Source organism: Meleagris gallopavo, chromosome 1 (assembly GCF_905368555.1).
Source record: "Meleagris gallopavo chromosome 1, MGAL_WU_HG_1.1, whole genome shotgun sequence".
Taxonomy (NCBI): Eukaryota; Metazoa; Chordata; class Aves; order Galliformes; family Phasianidae; genus Meleagris; species Meleagris gallopavo.
Window position 1 is genome coordinate 121,011,577 of NC_139404.1, and position 17,803 is coordinate 121,029,379.

At 37.6% G+C, this 17,803-nt stretch overlaps 1 protein-coding gene across 5 annotated transcripts in view; it reads right to left on the bottom strand.

The window, feature by feature from the left end:
* EGFL6 (EGF like domain multiple 6) overlaps positions 1-17,803 on the bottom strand; it is a 41,120-nt gene that overhangs the window by 5,862 nt on the left and 17,455 nt on the right. For 3 of the 5 annotated variants that reach the window (XM_085212083.1, XM_085212068.1, XM_085212075.1), the window contains 4 exons: positions 17,055-17,189; positions 15,175-15,297; positions 7,386-7,715; positions 2,783-2,862 (listed from right to left, as the gene is read on the bottom strand). In XM_085212083.1, coding sequence (XP_085068209.1) covers positions 2,783-2,862; positions 7,386-7,715; positions 15,175-15,297; positions 17,055-17,189 — 668 coding nt within the window. The remainder of the gene's footprint in view (positions 1-2,782; positions 2,863-7,385; positions 7,716-15,174; positions 15,298-17,054; positions 17,190-17,803) is intronic. The other 2 variants (XM_085212077.1, XM_085212070.1) reach the window with 1 other exon arrangement.

The window sequence follows — 17,803 nt, forward strand, 5'->3', positions numbered from 1 at the left end:
CCAAATCATAACAGGAACAGAAAGCAGAACTTTATTCCTCTATACCAATTACAATCATTCATTTAAGTAAGTCAATGTATGTGTTTTTCAATTTTCCATCAAACTTACTTTCCTAACCCTGGCTAGATACTAACTCTGAACAGTAAAACTTCATTCAAATCGCTAATTCCCTCAGCACTGTGCCTTCTAAGATGTAGGCAATTCAGCTGCAAGGTTCACAAAGTCAAACAACTTTGCATGTGCTCCTTCTTCAGCGTGATGATCTGTTCTCTTGCTTACAACATTTCAGCTACCAGTTGAAGTACTTGAACTGCAAGAAATGATGAAGACAATGATGTGACCGCTTGGCAGCAAACAGGAAACTCAAAAAATGGATAATGTGGGAGGCTTTGTAAAAGCCATAAATCTGGGGAATCAGAGGCCCACTCTGTGCTATCTGTGCTGCTGTAATGGGAGCTCCAGGAGATTATTTTTCTGAAGCTGTACTTTCTCCTGAGGCATATGCAGGCCCTCATCAGCTCATGCAGGCACACGCAGGGTTCATCAGCTCTTCCTGTTGGGAAGGAAAGGCACGGCAATCGCTCTGCTCTTCTTCACCCTCCTTGCCACAGCTGGCAAACACAGCCTGACGTTTCAATCATCAGGCTTGGCAGAAACACTGTAGAAAGCTCTTTTGTAAAAAAAATAGTTGACTTGTCCTGTGCCAAACTGGAAGAGTTAGTGAAGCAGTAATAAATGTCAGGTGCATTCCCTATAGTATTGGCCTAAAGGAAGTACTTATGCAAGAAGTGCTATTTTTTAGCAACAGCCTGAGAGAGGAAGGCAAAACGTCTTAGGTCTGATAAACTACAAAGCTTGCAAACTCTTATTTTCCATGGACTGTCAGCTGGGGGACTAAGTACTTTTGAAGTTCTGTGGTGAAGCTTCTTTTGTATTATTCTAAGTGGCAACTAGAGAAGTGCACACTAGAAAAGCCAATGGTCTCAAATTCTTTGTGTGGTGTCTGTGTAATTAACTAATCACAAACAAGGTGATGGCCAGACATGCTTTCACTGGCAGAGGACTCTATCCTTTGCAAATGCATATGCAGATACCTTCAATATATACATATATACCTATGAAAAAGAAAGAGCTAAAATGCTCCATTTTAGAGAGAGGGAGGATCCTTTGGATTACTGCTTACAAAAAGTGCTTACAAAAGCCCAGCAAATGGAAGAGCACTTTTCAGACACACAACGTGGACAGCAGCACCAAGAAAAGCTCAGGTTTTCTCAGCAGTGCCAGGTGATAGGAGCTACGGAAATCAAAATTACATTTCCCTACTCAGTGCCATATTAGTCATGCCTTCAGGAAGCTGCAGATGCCAAGTATTTTAAAAGTCATGCACTTCATATGTATGCCTGTGGTTTTTTTCTCAGACAAGAGTTCAGAATCCAGTTTGTTCCACGAGTTCCACTTACCTACAGATTCTCATCAGAATGCTCCAACATGCTTGAAGTTGTAAGCACATGCTCAATATTAAGAACATGTTTACAACCCGCTGCAAACCAGAGTCTCCTAGTACTATAAAGAATATGCCATTTCTTAACTTTTCTTCTCCTTCAAAACTGTCAAAAAATTGTTCTTTATGTACAACAGACAAAACACACAGCAATGAAGAGGCCCTGGAGGCTGTTCCAAAGGGGCCATCTGAGCCAAGAAAGGAGACTCCTGCGATCTTACAAGCTTTCTGATGAACTGCCAGGAGCTTGTTCCCTCTTGTTGCCCTTGCAGCTTTCTCCTCCTCACCCAGAACATTGCTTACATCACCTAGATAATATTCTTACTTAAGGCAAGGACTAATATATCTTTCGCCAAATTAATCTATGTCTACATATACACTTCTAGGAACAGGCACATAGAGTTTAGTTGTTACATTTAATATCATGCCATAAACTTGGCCTCGTATTTTGTGAAAGAGGCTCAGGCTACAAAAACTCTTGCCAAAATGAAGAAAGCTATTAAAATGTGTAAAGTTCTTGAAAGTGTGGAGAAATTTAATAGAAGACAGCAGCTGCCAGGAAGATTTATTTACAGAGTTACTGAATTATACTTGAGGGATACACATGCAGGTGTAGCTATGCTGCAAATGCTTCCAATGAATAACCATCATGTACATAAAAAGGTCAAATTTTGTATCCAAATCTATTTTTTGCTTTCAGTGTCAGACATTACAGCCAGGTTCTCCACTTACTGGAAGATATCACTAGTGAATTATGAGAAACTCTATGCTTCAGCTTACAGAAAGGCTTCCAAGAATCTTTATTTCTTGGAAGGTGCCTACATTTGACATAGAGCCATCACTGGACATAACCAGAATCCAAAGTCTGTTTCCTCCTAAGTATTAGGCAGGAATCAGGCTTGTTCTTTTCATCTCTTTTGCTATCCATTGGTGCTTGCAGAAATACAAGCCTTCCTCGAAAGTCTTAAAATCTTCATCCCTAAGAATACAGTCTCCAACAAAAGCTCACATAAGGCCCACTTCTGGTACAGCAGAGTTCACCCCTTATTTCTGCAGTATTGGCATCCACAAACCTATGTATCCGCAGCACTAGCTGTTATATTATCTGCAGTTATATATAAAATTCTTTGCTTCAGGGTACTACACATTCTTAAGGGCTGGTGCCATCAGTATACTCTTATGAGATAAGATGTGCTTATCTTATAGGTAGAAATTAGTGACAAAGAGAACTAATACCCTAGTCTTCAGAGGTACCTATGTAACCAACCACGACCAATTTACCAGTTCACCAACTTGGACTACACGGCTTCTTGTTTGGAGCTGGCTTGCACTCGGATTGCTTGGAGTGAGCACAGGTCCACCTGCAAAGTATCATTTATATAGATTCTCAAGTCAGTCTATAAGTTAAATAAGGGATAAAGAGATCACAAACGCAACAGGAAGTCTGCAGGAGCACATCTGAAAAAGATACAATACTACAGGACCCAAAGTTAAAACAAAAACAAAAAACCCACAAACCAATGAGTAGAATAGATCTGTGGAGTACTATTTTATTCCTGGAAGTAGCATTTTGTCTGAAAAAATTTGGTTTATAGCTTGAAAGTTATTTTCTAGTTGTCTGCAGTAATCATGTGCTATCCTTAAAGCTTTGATTTCTTTTTGTATTCCTGTTAGTGGATCCGTATTTCTTATAAATCACCAGCGGCATCAGAATGAGCTCTTCCTGAGACAACAGTATTGGAAGAACAGATGAATAGCAGAATACAGGCACCCACACATCTTAAGGCATTAATTGTGGGGTCTGTGGTGTATTTTTGTTCCTTGTTATGACTGTCTAGATTTTTCCAATCCCTGGAAAATGCCTATGCTTGTTTTTGCCTAAGTAGTCTAATTTGTCTACATACAGAAATAGCACTATATCTGGGAGAAGCGACTCACTGTCAGTAATTCTCACACATACAATCCCAAAGTGTTTAAAACTGCAGCATGCAGGAACTCTCAGAAAAAAAGGTTTTTGCTGTCAATCTGACACTGCTCTCTGATGGGCAGACCTCAATGAAAACTGTAAACAAACAAACAAAAACTGTAAAAAAACAACTCTAAAACCAATTCCACCCCCAAAACTAGAGCGGGCACTGTAAAAGAAATCTATCAGAATATAAGAGATAGTAAAATGTAGAGTGGTTTCCTGGATACATCTTAGATCACTGTCAGACTGAAAGGAATATGCTACATTTCTGCTACCCATCCTCCTCTGAAAGAATTACATCTGCCAGATGCCTGACATCTTTGGAGTCTTTTATCTGTAGTTTGGACTGAGCTGCAGCCTGAGCAGTATTTGCTCACACAGTGGTCTAATTATCAGAAAAGAATGATATTAAAAGCAAACATCTTGATTAACTGAGAGTTCTCTTGTTCAGAATTAAGAGTCTAGAATGCATCAGGAAAGCAGCCCACTTATATTATTGCTGAATATACAAGGAAGCCAAAACCTTACTGTTCTTGGTGCTATCAAAGGAAGGAGCTTGGTAGTTAACACAGCTGGCTAGATTATATGTTTGGGCTTTACAAATATTAATGTACTAATTTTCATGTGACTTTTAGTGAGTCCAGTAGTTGTTTTGTTCACACATCACGGTGTGCATATCCAGGATATGGTAACTGGGACTTGACATTTCAATGCCCATTGCATTTTATATCACTGTATAAAAGCAGTTCCTACTGAGCTAATAGCTGTAGTTGAGGGTGTTTATCATTTCTGGAAATCAGACCTTAGGATCCCATATCACACAGAAAAATAAGGAAAGGAACAAACACAACTCAGAACCTGAAGTGACAATTTTTTCCCCCCTTCCCTGCAGTTCCTGCCTCATTTTCTGTGCATCTGCAATTGCTGTGCTCAATAACAAACAGCTATGTATACTGAACCACCCCTCGCACTGCAACAGATACTTCCTTCACACTGAACAAGGCAAAGACCCCAGGGAAAACACTCATTAAAATCCACTAAAGAATGTATCACGAAGTATAAGAAGATAAGAAGAAAAAGTAAGCTTTCACAACTAACAATAATTTTGACATTTCTTCAGTGTTAGGGCTTTATTTTTGCTATCTTTAACTACTGCATTTTTTAAAAAAACTGTGATGAGTAGTTTTCATAAACAACCTATTTTACGTGGCCTATTTTAATAATTTAGATCTTCATATATTAATTCCATTTTTCTCTACCGCAGTTTTCTGTGGCTGCCCATATATTTCTGATGTAGTAAAGGTACTGTGATAAATTAGAGCATACATTTAAAAATAATAATTAGGATCTCTGAAAAATGTGATCTATCAATTTTTCCTAATTGACTCCTTTTCCTGGAAGACAAACAATACAGGTATTAATAATACAAAAGGCAGATACAGAATGAGTACTTTAGGGGATTACGCAGAGGAACTTAATGTGGTAGTAAGGGAATTGTTGCTGAATAGACATCAGCAGAGGAGGAAGAAAAAAGGATGCGTAAAATTACCAGCTGTAAATTTGAGATAATCTCATACTCCAGAGATCATTCAATAACATTAACAATGAAAGTCATTTTAAAGCCAAATGTTCGATCAGTTAAGTGGATGAATCGTCCGTTAGTGCAGTAATGAGGATCAAGAGGCTCAAGGAAATTTAAAAGGGAAGGAAACAGTTAATAAGCACAGCCCAACTTGAAAGAAAAATGTAAATGGAACAACACGTTAAGTCATGCACATAGTTGGGATCAAAACAGAAAGCCGTAAGTAAAACAAAGTTCATATACTTAATGAAACTACTTCTAGGACACAACAGTGTCCCTGTATGAAGAAGCACATCGACCTCCTTCCAGAGCTCCCTGGCAGAATAACAAGATCTCATCAGCAGGTTCAGCAAAAAAATCCCTTATATTTCTAATGTCAAATTCCAGCCAAATATGACTAGAACGAAGAGAATAGAGGAACAAAATCAGATAAATCACAATGTTTAATATTTTCGAGCAATCACAGTAACAGCCACCGCTGTCAATTGTAACGACTATTTCATAGAAAAAACTGTTTCAAATATCTTGGCTTGGTTGAAAAAGTCCTCAAGAAGGAACCTCACCAAACATCATGACAGAACTCTCTTGCGTATTATTTTGACTTTGATTTTGCTGTGGACAAAGGATTTTCCTGATGTGCCTTCGGTGACATTGGCAACTTGGAATTGAATCCACTCCACACAGTGTGGCAGTGAGTATTCCAAAAATACTTAGAAAAAAATATCAAACCATATTCAGATTTTCAATATCTGGCAATTTTTCCTGGACTTTCCAAGCATGTTATGTCTGAGTTACTTTCCTCCGCCCACCAATCCATGTATCACAGAAAGGCAGAAAGAGATACGAGGGCTGACTTTATGATATTTTCATCAGGCTGTGTTGCCTGAGGAAATGAAATAGCCCACAGTCCTTTATGGCACCAAGTTCTGAATAAAAGTATCAGTAACTTATAGCAATATTACTTATTCATATTTAGTTAATTTAGTTAAGACCCGGGCTTTATTGCTCCTTGTGAGACAATGGAGGTAAGTCACCTAATTCTTTTGTCTGAGACTCTCACATGTATTTGGCAGTACCAGTGTTGATGAGGCTGGTTCAAGGGTAAATTGCCATCCAGTGAAAACTTCAGCCCCAACTTGACTTCATCTTCTGCCCCTGCTACCTTTTTCAGGGAAATTATTTATGAAGGGATCCTTAGAAGCTGGACAGAAAGCTGTGTAAGCTTGTCAAGAGTGGAAGGCTGGGTAAAGAGATAGGTTGTATCTGGAGTGGCTGGCCAGAGCAAGAGTGGTGTCCTGGATATAGGATCATCAGATTTGGAGTCATGGCATCATCAGCCAGAAACCTTTCACAAAACATGGAGATTGAATACAGCCTGGAGATTAGGATGCAGGTCTAATCACACTAGATAGCACTATTTTTGGTACTACACTGAAATGCTATATTGAAAGAACAGAAAAAATCGTAGAATTATATAGGTTGATCTGCTGATCAGATTATCTGAGGCCCATCAATCAAATTATGAGTATTTCCAAGGATACATATTTCACCTGTATTCCTGCACCAAATTTTGGCTGGCTTTGTGGTAACAAAATATTCTCCTTCTATCATAAGGAGAATATTATACAAGATAGCCATTAAAAGGAAACATATGAAATCCAACTGAGAAAATACGTCAATCTTCCTGATAAATGACTAATGTCAGATATTAAGAGATACGTGAGATGCACGCTCAAATACCATCAAATGTTTTAAGAGTGAGAGAGCCCATTCAGATAAACTCTCACATCTAAACAAAAGAGATAAAAATCCTCTGTGATTCACAACATTATTTTTATAGTGGAATGACACAAAAAAACAATGGCACCTATTGTATGTTTTATATTATTTGAAACACAAAGACACCAAAATGTGTTTTTTTCCTACGAATAATACACACTATTTGAGTGATGAATATGTCTATCACAAATCAAAACTAGTTCTTGTCTTAAGCATAATGAAACAGCAAAATATCCTGTTTTGTTGGAGCTTCTGTGAAGAAAATGGGGAAAAGCTATATGTAAGCTGCTGTGTAGGTCCTTTTCAACCTTGTGATTCTATGATTCCAACAGCTGGAAGAGTGCCTACCAGGATGACACACTCTTTTCTATCAACACTGACTGCAGACAGTTTTCTCTAAAAGGGAGATTCACTAGCTTCAATCCCACAGTAGGTCTATGAGATTGATTTTCAGTTTCTACAAGTAAATTAGGATAGAGCAGTTATAATTTCTGGTGACTATTTGTTCACATACATACTTAAATTAAAACAAGCATAAAAATTGAGAAACTTACAGAAGACATCTCCTCTAAGGCTTTGCTCATGGTCAATCTGATTCTCATAATCTTCCTTGTCTTCCTCATCTGTCTCATCGACTTCATCTTCTATGGTAACTTCAGTTCTTTTCTCTCCCACAGTGTAACTCCCACCAAGATCAAAACCGCCTTCATAGTCCAGTGACTGCAAGTGAGTTTTAGAAGCTGGCATCATGGCTGCTTCTGGGATCACATTCTTGATTGCTTTATGCTTTGCCACGCTGTTTTTATGTGCAAGAAGTTTCTTAATTGTGTCCTTAGCTGTTCCAGGGATCCTTGGAATTTCCTTCACTGATTTTTCAGGGATAGCTAGAAACCAGAAGAAAGTAGTAAATATTCACCTAATGAATCATTCAGCAAACACCTTTATAAATGGCACCACATAGTCCTTGATAATTCCCAGACACTCCTACAGCTGAATTCTCTACCATGACATTTAAGTTCACCTCTGTACTGTACTATGTATGCATTTACCTCTGTTGTACAGACAGCTCTCTGATTCAGAATCGTAGAAGCACCAAATGGTATGGGCTGGAAAAGAGCTTCAAAGACCATTTAGTTCCAGCTTCCATGATCCATTAGACTGGGTTGCTCATAGCCCCATCCAACCTGGCCTTGAGTGCCTCCAGGGATGGAGCATCCACAGCTCCCCTGGGCAGCTGCGCTAGCACCTCACCGCTCTCATAGTAAAGAATTTACCGTGAGTTACAGTGAAAACACAAAAGTCTCTCTTACAACATCCTTGGCCTCTTGTGTAACACAGGCCACACAGCTCCTTATATTCAATAGTTGTATATATACAAGAGCTTGGAGGAAAAAAAAAACTCATCATTTGGTGGACTACTAAAAATTGTCCACAGATGTGATTCCCTACAAAACAAATGTCAGCCTACTAGCAGTGAGAATTTTTCTTAGATATCTTCTGTGAACTCCTCTGCCCTAGCACCCTTTCACGACAGGCTGAAAAACACTGAAATAAAGCATATTTTGAGGGGAGATATAACAAGATGATACATCACATTTCATTTAGTTCGAAAGGATAAAGCACTAAAACTTCAGAGAAGCATCCAAGAATTCCGAATTACTATCTTGAAACTGCAAGTTGGGCTAGAACGTAGATACACAATTTCCTAAGATTTTTACTGTTTATTATTCCTCTTGACTGACAAATACTAAAAGAATATCCAGCCTTGTAGCATCTTGCAACTTCTGATCCTGTTCAGAAACACATAGGTGAGAACTGAAAAACTTAGAGTGGAGTAAAAGTCAACAAAGATTGTTCAAATCTGTAAAATAAAAGACATAAATCTGAATGTGTGGGTTTTCCCCATTTCTGTTCCACAATACGGCATAATGAGGTCAAATATCCTCTACACCCAGACAGAAAACTTCAAAACACTTGGTGATAAGAGGATATTTATTTATTTAGCTGCCATGATTTTCACATTATGCTTTTCTTCTCAATATACTGCATATCAAGACAAAAGTGTTTTGTTTCTTTTCAAATCCAGTTATTCTCTCTACGATCATCAAACTATGTTGGGATGCTTGAATGAGGGACTATTTTTAACAAAAACCCATTTGAAGGTATAATTCCATCGATGCAGGGAGCCAGAACCAGCAGTGATGAAACCCAGAAGCAGTGCAAAGGGCTCCTTTCGGGTGGTCCTATGTGGAGCCAGGAGATGAATTCAATGATCACTGTGGATCTCTTCCAGCTTGGGATATTCTATGATTCACCGATACTTTTTTCTGTTTGTTTCTTTTCACATAAGCAAAGACGAACAGAAGAGAAAACACCACTTAATGAAACAAAGCTGCAGCCTAGTAGGAAAAGAGGAAAAATCCTAGAATTTATATTAATTCCTGGATAATCCCAATAAAAGTGAATTGGTCAGATTTTATTTAAAGGAAATGCAGCTACATTTTCTACTTAGTATCCCAGTACAATTAGACTCTTGGTTAATTCACTGGATTGTTCAGATTTTCTGAGATTCTCTGAAATTGCAGTTGGAGGCATAAAATAAATGATTGTCAATAAAACATGAAATAAACAAAACCTGAAAATTTTGTTTTTCTTGTCCTTTGAATAAAACTCATAGCCTTGCTTGTCAGACACTTGCAAGTTAACTCTAATAATACTCCACTAAGCGAACCTTTACTCTGGAGGATGATATTCTCAAGGTTATATGCAGTTTAACTGCTGTGGTTTTCTGAGTCTAACCTCAGAATGCAGCAATGAAAATTATCAGGAAGAACTCATTCCAAACAAATTTCCTCTTGACAATCAGTAACAAGAAGCTGCAGGCTGTTGATAAACATGCTATGGAAGTTTTCACGCCGGGCTGACTGCTTGGCAACCTGAACACCTGCTTTTAGTTCCTACTTTGAAGTCTTCCCAGCGAAATGAAAAATTCTTCCAGCTTAACATAATAATCTCTGTGATGTCAGAAAACCAATCTTCTTGTATGTGCAAAACTAAGCAGTGTAGAAAATCAACTGACAGGTGTGACAAAATATAGGGATGAAAGCGTATAATCCCCACATGCTTGCAGGCTCAAGTTTGCTGGAAATAAGAAAATCTTCATGTTCATATTTTATACCCTGGACAATGAGGGACCAGACACCAAGAATAGTTCAGGATATATTGTGGGTATCCTTCTAATCTGTATTCAGCTAAATAGCCTGAGGTGTGGATTTAAGGCTTTTTATGTCTACCCATAAACTACAGTAAGAACAAAACAGACTAAGGATAGGATACCTAAAACTCAGTCTGTTCTGCAGAAACCACTGCAGCCCATGCACTTGCAGGTTGCTGAGATACCACAGCTGAGGCAGAAGCATCTCAAGATCCTTTGTGCCACTGCATTTACATAAATAGACAGGTATTTCTCACTGACATTTGCGCATTTATGCATCTCTGTGACTACACAGAGAATTTAGAAACTGAAAAAAAATGTAATGCATTTCATCCCAGCTCCTCTTTATGCACCTTCTGATGGGAAGCATGCAGACCAAGACCTCCTGTTCCTATACAGTCTATAAATACAGACTGTATGAAAAATAGCTTCCAAAGGTATTTTATTTCTTTGAATCAGAAGGAATTACAGTAAGAGGTGGAAAACAAAAGGCAAATAGTGGCTGAGGGCTAGAAATAAATCTTCTAACATCTATTGCTGTGGAGGACTATAAGACCACAGATAAATGGTATATCTAATGACTAAGTAGTGAAAGCTGAGTTGGAAAAAATATGGAGAACAGATGCCAACCTCCTGCCTCTGTGCTGTATTGTGTGAAGGGAAATGCTCTGGGGATGGTACAGGAGAGGGTCAGGCAGTAATCTGTTTTCCTCACACATGCCTTGTGACTGCAATTGATGTTGAACAGGGCTCTGAGTGCAGGAGGCCTGCAACAGGAGATGGCTTACTTTGCCCGCACAGACACTGCACTGCTTTCACCTTGCACCTATCAACAGATTTGAAAACCTAGTAAGTGATAAGCCTTGAGACTGCCTTTCAAGTTCTTTTGTAGCTGTAGCTTCTGTATATAAAAGTGGGAGAGGGGACGAGCAATACAGGCAACCATTTACAGCATTTAGGGTCTGTGGATGTGATTACAGATTAAATCAACAGTTTCAGAATTCACTCTAAAAAGTTCTAGAGCTCATAGGGAAAGATATCTCTTTCAGAGAAACCTAAGACACTCTTAAAGTTTTAAAACATAATTTAATACAGAGATTCTAGACTATTATGGTCTTCTAAGTATTACACATCAAGGGATGACAGCAGTATTTGAGTCTATACTGAATTGAATCATAAGGACCTGACAAGTAATATGACTTTTTAAATGGCTTTTTAAACTTTGAAATTGTATGATGCCAACCCAAACTTTTCTCAATACAGGCAAGTTAATAGGAAAACAAAATCTTATATAAGTTTACCCTGTGAGCAAAGCTGGAACTTGAGTAATATAAAAGAGACAAAGAGAGTAGTCGTGGCTTTGTATTGCCATTTAGATATCCAGCAAAGCAAAGCATAATGAAGAACAGAAACCTCTGTCTGCAGCAGGGCATCAAAAAGAGTGCCATTGTTAACATTTTAAGAGCAATGCCTGAAGGATGGAGGCTTTAAGCTAGTTTTGCATTTTCCTGTTATTTTGCAGCTTCCTATAAGTAAAGTGAACTAAAGATAGGTTCGTGTTTCTCCAGGAATCTTAATTGCTTATGGAACCTTCTGGGACCCTATTCTTAAATAAAAGCTGGAACACACGTTGAAGCATATGGTGAGGGAAATGTGGTTTTTCAATTCACAATAGGAAATCAGGAAACATATGAACCTGAGAAAAGCAACAGATTGCAGCAAGATAGAGGCCAAATGTGGAAATGGCTAGGACTCTTTTAGGGAGCATTGGAAAACTTACACTTCTATAAATTCTCAAATGAAATGTGTTCTAGAGACAGTTCAGAAATAATGTCCGACATTTCACATCTATCTGAACATTGGATGGATAAAAGGAACAACCTCAGGTCGTATTCAAACAAGCAGCACTGACTGCAGCTTGATGTCTCAGCATCTTTCTGCTGAGTTGGCATATTGATATATAAATTGCATAAATCCCCCCACCGTCTGTACAAAGATGAATCTTACATCACCTCACTTATGTTATTTGGTAGCAGGAGGAGATACTGTCATACAAGTTTCATTATAAACAATGTGCTTAGCTCCTCTCATTTTATAGTCTGAAAACTAAGCTATATGTTAAAATGTTTTTCATTTGTTATAAAACGCTAATGCTGCTGCCATGGTAACCAGATCATTATATACTTGAGGCAATTGCTATGAAGAATTAATGGTTCCTTGTGGAAATGGGATTGTCACCCCATGGGAGTAATTATATACAGTACTGAGGGCATATTTGAGAAGCCCTTCTTTTATCTGCAGCAGGACCCCAGGCACATCTGCTGGGAGCTGGAATTGGCTGCAGAAGCTGCAGTCACTGCCACAGCCTCAATCCCCCACATTGTGAGGACAGTGTTCTCAGTCTATCAAATCCAACAGCAAAATCTCCTCTGACTTCAATGAAGCCAAAGATTTTCCACAAATGTCTTATAACATGGAGAAAACTTTGCATTTCAGTGTATACTGCTATATCTAATTGGTGTTTCTGTCACTATTTGAATAAATATTTGCCCAAATAAAACTCATCTTGCTCCCCTCTGCTACATTGCTAATTTTTTTTTTTTTTTGACAATTTGAATATAAATCAACCATTGAAACATACAAAATCAACTTTCTCCCTCAAAGAAAGGCAGTGTTTGTGTGGGAACTACCACCTGAGAATCCACTCTTTTTTTAGCACTGCTGCTTTTCACATGTGTGTATCTCTGACTTTTTTCTCTCTATTACGTGTATTCTTCTTTGTAGTTGGTCCCTTGCATTTTGACCTTCTGCCAATGGCTCTGATTTTTCATTGCTGTGTCTTATTCCTCTATCCTCTCCTGCATTACATTTATTTTCTATTTAGCATGTTCTAAGTTCACGAATGCACAGCTTCTTCCTCTTCTAAACAACAAATGGAATACAGTAATTAGAAATAGGACATGAGGAAGTGTGCAGAGAGTGAACAATTTAGTAGAAATGCCAGTGGAAAAAAAGAAATTATCCATCTTCAGCATTTTTTTAATAGGGCCAGACATTAAAAACTGTGTGATAGCCTTTCCATAAGCAAAATATTTCCTTTGTTCATATTTAAGCAAGCATTCCTCTTGCATTGTTTCTGCTTGAGGAAAGAATAACTAGGGTAAAATGAGATTTTCCTTTGAAAATTTCAGCTTCTCATTAAAAAGGAAAAAGCAGAATAATGCAAACCCTTTTGCCCAGAGATATATTTGCTCAACATTTATTGATGGTGTACTTTGTTTTAACAGAACCACGTTAAGATGTGTATTAGCAATTTGTCCTGATTTTCACCCAGCTCTCAAGACTCGCTGTGTCTTTCTTTCATAGTCACTTGCAGTGGTAAATCACAAGGGATGTAGTCGAGCAAGCAAACTGGCACATAACTGGAATTTGAGAATGGCAATCCTTCCAAACAACTTTGCTGAGTCCAAATCAAGCCTTTCAGTACCAGCCAAGTTTTTGTGTATTTAGTTCTCATCAAAAGTCAACATTTTTCACTGGAAGTAGAAACTTAATAGAAAATTAACTTAGGACTTAAACTTCACGGTTTTTTATTTTCCCAAATACAGTTTCAGCCCTGCTAAGGCAACTGCTTGCTTTGTGTTTAACATATGTTAACATGCTCCAATTTTACAGTGATAGGTACTAAAATAACTTCAGATACTAGTAACAGATAAAACCCTCTTCACTGGGCTTATTGTTCATTTTACTTTTCGTTGGGATATCTCAGATCTTAGACCAACTTTGGGTTTTAAAAATTGTATTTGCATAACTCTAAAAAAAGTATGGAACACTTAAGTTATGTTTCAAGGTTGCACCAAGGCATGACTGCTAAGAGACACTGTAACAAAACCACGAAGAATAAATACCTAAAACTTTTACACCTGCAAGAATATAATGAGTTCCTGGAGTATACCATACAAGAAAACATATATAAACACATATAGTTATGCAGTATATACATATATATATATATATATACACATATGTATGTATGCACAGTTTTGGCACAGCACTGCCAAATTCATAATATATCGAAAAACGAAATCTATGCCCAATACATTTTTATAGGATAAAAATATAGAAAAAAAATGTAAAATAAGTCAAACCTGAGAGCCAAAGGATATGAATGCCTTTGGAGTCGGAACCACTGATTTCAAACCAATGCCAATACAGAGTGAGTATATTTAAAATTAAATGCAGAAAGGATTAGGATCAATAAACTCTCATGCAGAAAAAGCGTATTCCAAATGCTGCAAGTGTCAACACTGATGCAATATTGGAGGTTTCAACTACCATTATGATGAGAGTAGGAACATGAATAATAGAGAGACTCACAGGACATCAGAGTTCATGGATAATAATAATACATATCTGATCATGGATTACTTGGGGAAAAAAAAAGAGGAAAAAAAAAGTTTATATATTATGTAGACTTCATTTTCTATAGAAAAGAGCTTTAGAAATATTGAATATCTCCTGAGGAAAATACCTCTAATGATTCTGTGAGTAAAATCTCTGCTAACTCTAGTAAGGTACTAAGTAAAAAGATTTATTTCAACAAAAAGGGCAGCCTTTTCCATCTTTCTTCTTGAAGGGTCACATGCAGTTAGAAACAGACAATGATATCTTTAAAGAAAGTCTTCAATATTCAATAGACAAAGGTGAAATTATAAGTGAAAATAATTTAGCACAGGAGTCATGGCTTTTCTCCTTTCTCTCATTTTTTTTCTAAGTTACCTTGAATCTCTTCTGGAAGGAATTTAGTTGCCCTCCAAGAGGCTAGTTGTAAAAATTAAAAAAAATAGTAAATGTTTAAAGCTATTTTCCATGTTTCTTCATAATAATCCTCTTCTCTGTTCTATTTGACATTTCAAGTGATACTATGGGGAAGGCAAAGTTCATTTGAGCTAATAATACTTGTACTAACTACACAATGATATATAATAAATAAATGATTATGTGGGGAGGTTTGCTTTGGTGAATATTATAGTACTTTTCAGCATGGTCTTTCCTAGAAAAGTCCTTGTAACCAAAAATTATTGCAGAAAAGGAAGATAGTACTGTTCCTGGCATCCAATGGTACTCACCAGCACAATCAAATCCATTTCCTCGGTAGCCCTGATTGCATTTGCATTTGAAGGATCCCTCTGTGTTGAGGCACTCTGCATGGAGGTTACACCTGTGTGCAGCTGTCACACATTCATTTACATCTAGGGAAAGACAGAAATGCCTTAGTGAAAACTCTGCTGATAATCAAGCTTCACGATAGCCTGCTTGTAGCTGTACTGTAAGCACTAGAGTTACTAGTGCTAAGATGGTCCAGAGGCAGAAGAATTAACATTAAGAGAATATGCTTAGTTTCAGCTTTAGCCATACAGCTATAGGCTTACGTAAAGCATCCCAGTAGAGGCAAAGAGAATGCTGCTGTCTTTTGGATGAAAACAGGATTCAAACTGGATGTTGTGCACTGTATTCTGTTAACAAAATGCATCGCAAAATGTGTAATGTCAATGAAAATAATTCACCAAGTCTTCCCCACTCTTTCATTCACTCTAGAAATGAAACTGAAACTAACAGTGGACAGGCCAAGATCTTGAGATCACCTCTCTGCCTCTAATGTTCGAGGCATACATATGATGCTGCATGAAAAAAGTACAATTAGACTTTCAGTAGAAAATACTTACAGTAGAAAATAAGTTTAGCTGACAACAAAAGGTACAAACTCAAAGAGTAACAGATTTCATTCTCCTTTATCACTATCACTACTGCTACATCACAAACACGTTTCTGACTTCTCCCACATGAGGGAGTCAAGTGATTGTACAAATATTTGAACCATTAGCATTTTATCCAGATTGCTTCATTTTTAGCAGCTGATAGGTTCCAGGTAGGTCAAGTAGGACACAAGTAGCAGGAAGATTGACTCAAAAAAACAGAATTTCTGAGAGCAGGATTCATATTTCCAGATAAAGTAATAAAATCCTGACAACTGAGACCTCTCAATCTTTCCCCCATACATACATACTATATAAAAAAGTAAGCATTTTTTCCTCTTTAAAACTGGAGCTACTTACAATACGAAGCTCTAATTCCAGTACCCAGCATCCAAAACTTACTTTGAGATCTCCCTTCCACCTTTAAGTACCAATCTCAAGCAAAAAAAAAAAAAAAAAAAAAAAAAGAAACTTGAATTTGCTTTTGGATGTGTTGTTGTTCTAACCCTTGCTGGCTCTCAGTTAGTGAACTGCTTGAACATTACAGCTGCAGGGCCCACTGCAGAACCTTACCCTTTGCCATTCTTTCACCATTAGCTAATGGTCTGAAACAGAAATAAAAGTGTTCTGATGTTTGTTTAACTGCTGGGTAGATCAAGATAACAATTTTTCCTCTGTTTCTGTTTGTGAGAAATGCAGACATGCAAAAAAGATCTGAAAAGTAATTAAGACCTACTATTTTCATACATTATTTTTTTTTTAGGTTCTGTACTATCCATCCAAACAACTATTTCTGCTGTTGTAAACTGTCATGATTCACATTGCTCATTAACTACACACAAGTAAAATAAAATAGAAAAAGATTGTGAGACTGTTTAGTCATCAAAAGTTGAAAATCAAAAAGACAAAATGGGCTCTTTAACTACAGTTGTACCAAAACTAGCACTTTCTTGGAGTTAGTCAACTGTTGTTAACATACAACACCCTTTTATACATCATTTGCAAGAGCTTAAAGATGACTTGGTACAAGGAGGCAATGTAATTTGCAAGTACCAGTGATCAAGTTTTTAATAAAGCCACAGAGAAAACTGAGACAAAAGCTCCAAGAGTCATAAAAAATATTCTTAGTGACATTTCTAAGGTAGCATCTCTAGACTAGGCCAATATACTTCAGACAATGACGGGAAAGTTGCATTATGTGGGAATGAAAAAAAATAAAAATGGAGAAATAAATTACATGGGTTAAGTCTTACCTACACAGTCATAATGACCACTGATGTATTTCAGTTCATAACCAAGCTGGCACTTGCAGTAGTAGCTTCCAAATGTGTTGACACATCTGCGATTGAAAGAGCAGACAGCTCTGCCAGTGGAGCATTCATCAATATCTAGAGCAGGAACAGGGATGCTGGTCAGATCCAAAAGAAATTAAAATGGTCAAGCAGGAACTAGTTTGGTCTTGGCCATCACACAGCGTCCAATAAATAAGTCCTATAATGAATACACTTGAGAATGGCTTTTGCGTGTCTAAATATGAATGAAACAGCAAAATGTCCACTAACTTAATGGAAGATTTGAGACCTGACAAGGCAAAAGCAATACTGACTGTAAGGGCTTTCCACTGAGGTCAATGATTTCGCATAAGGTCACAAAATAGGAGAGGGAGGGACTCCTGAAATTCCATGATTTCTCTGAGAAAGGAAACATCAAAGAATAGTTTGAGAGCCTCAGAAACAGGAAACAGAGCAGCAAGGAGTGGGGGCAGCAGCTCTTTCTGCTGAATCTCTGCACCGCCCCTTGCTGGGCCAAATCAAGGCAGAGACTGCAGACTGCAAGTGCTCTGCCCAGCAAGAGGTAACAGTGGCAGATATTTTGGACTAATAAGGCAGCTTGGGATGGGAGGAAATGAATGTTATTAAATAGTCACTGTAATTAAATGTTATCAATTTAATTCATGAATAATGCAGCTTCTTAGGAGGATTAAGCTAAGACAAATAGCCAT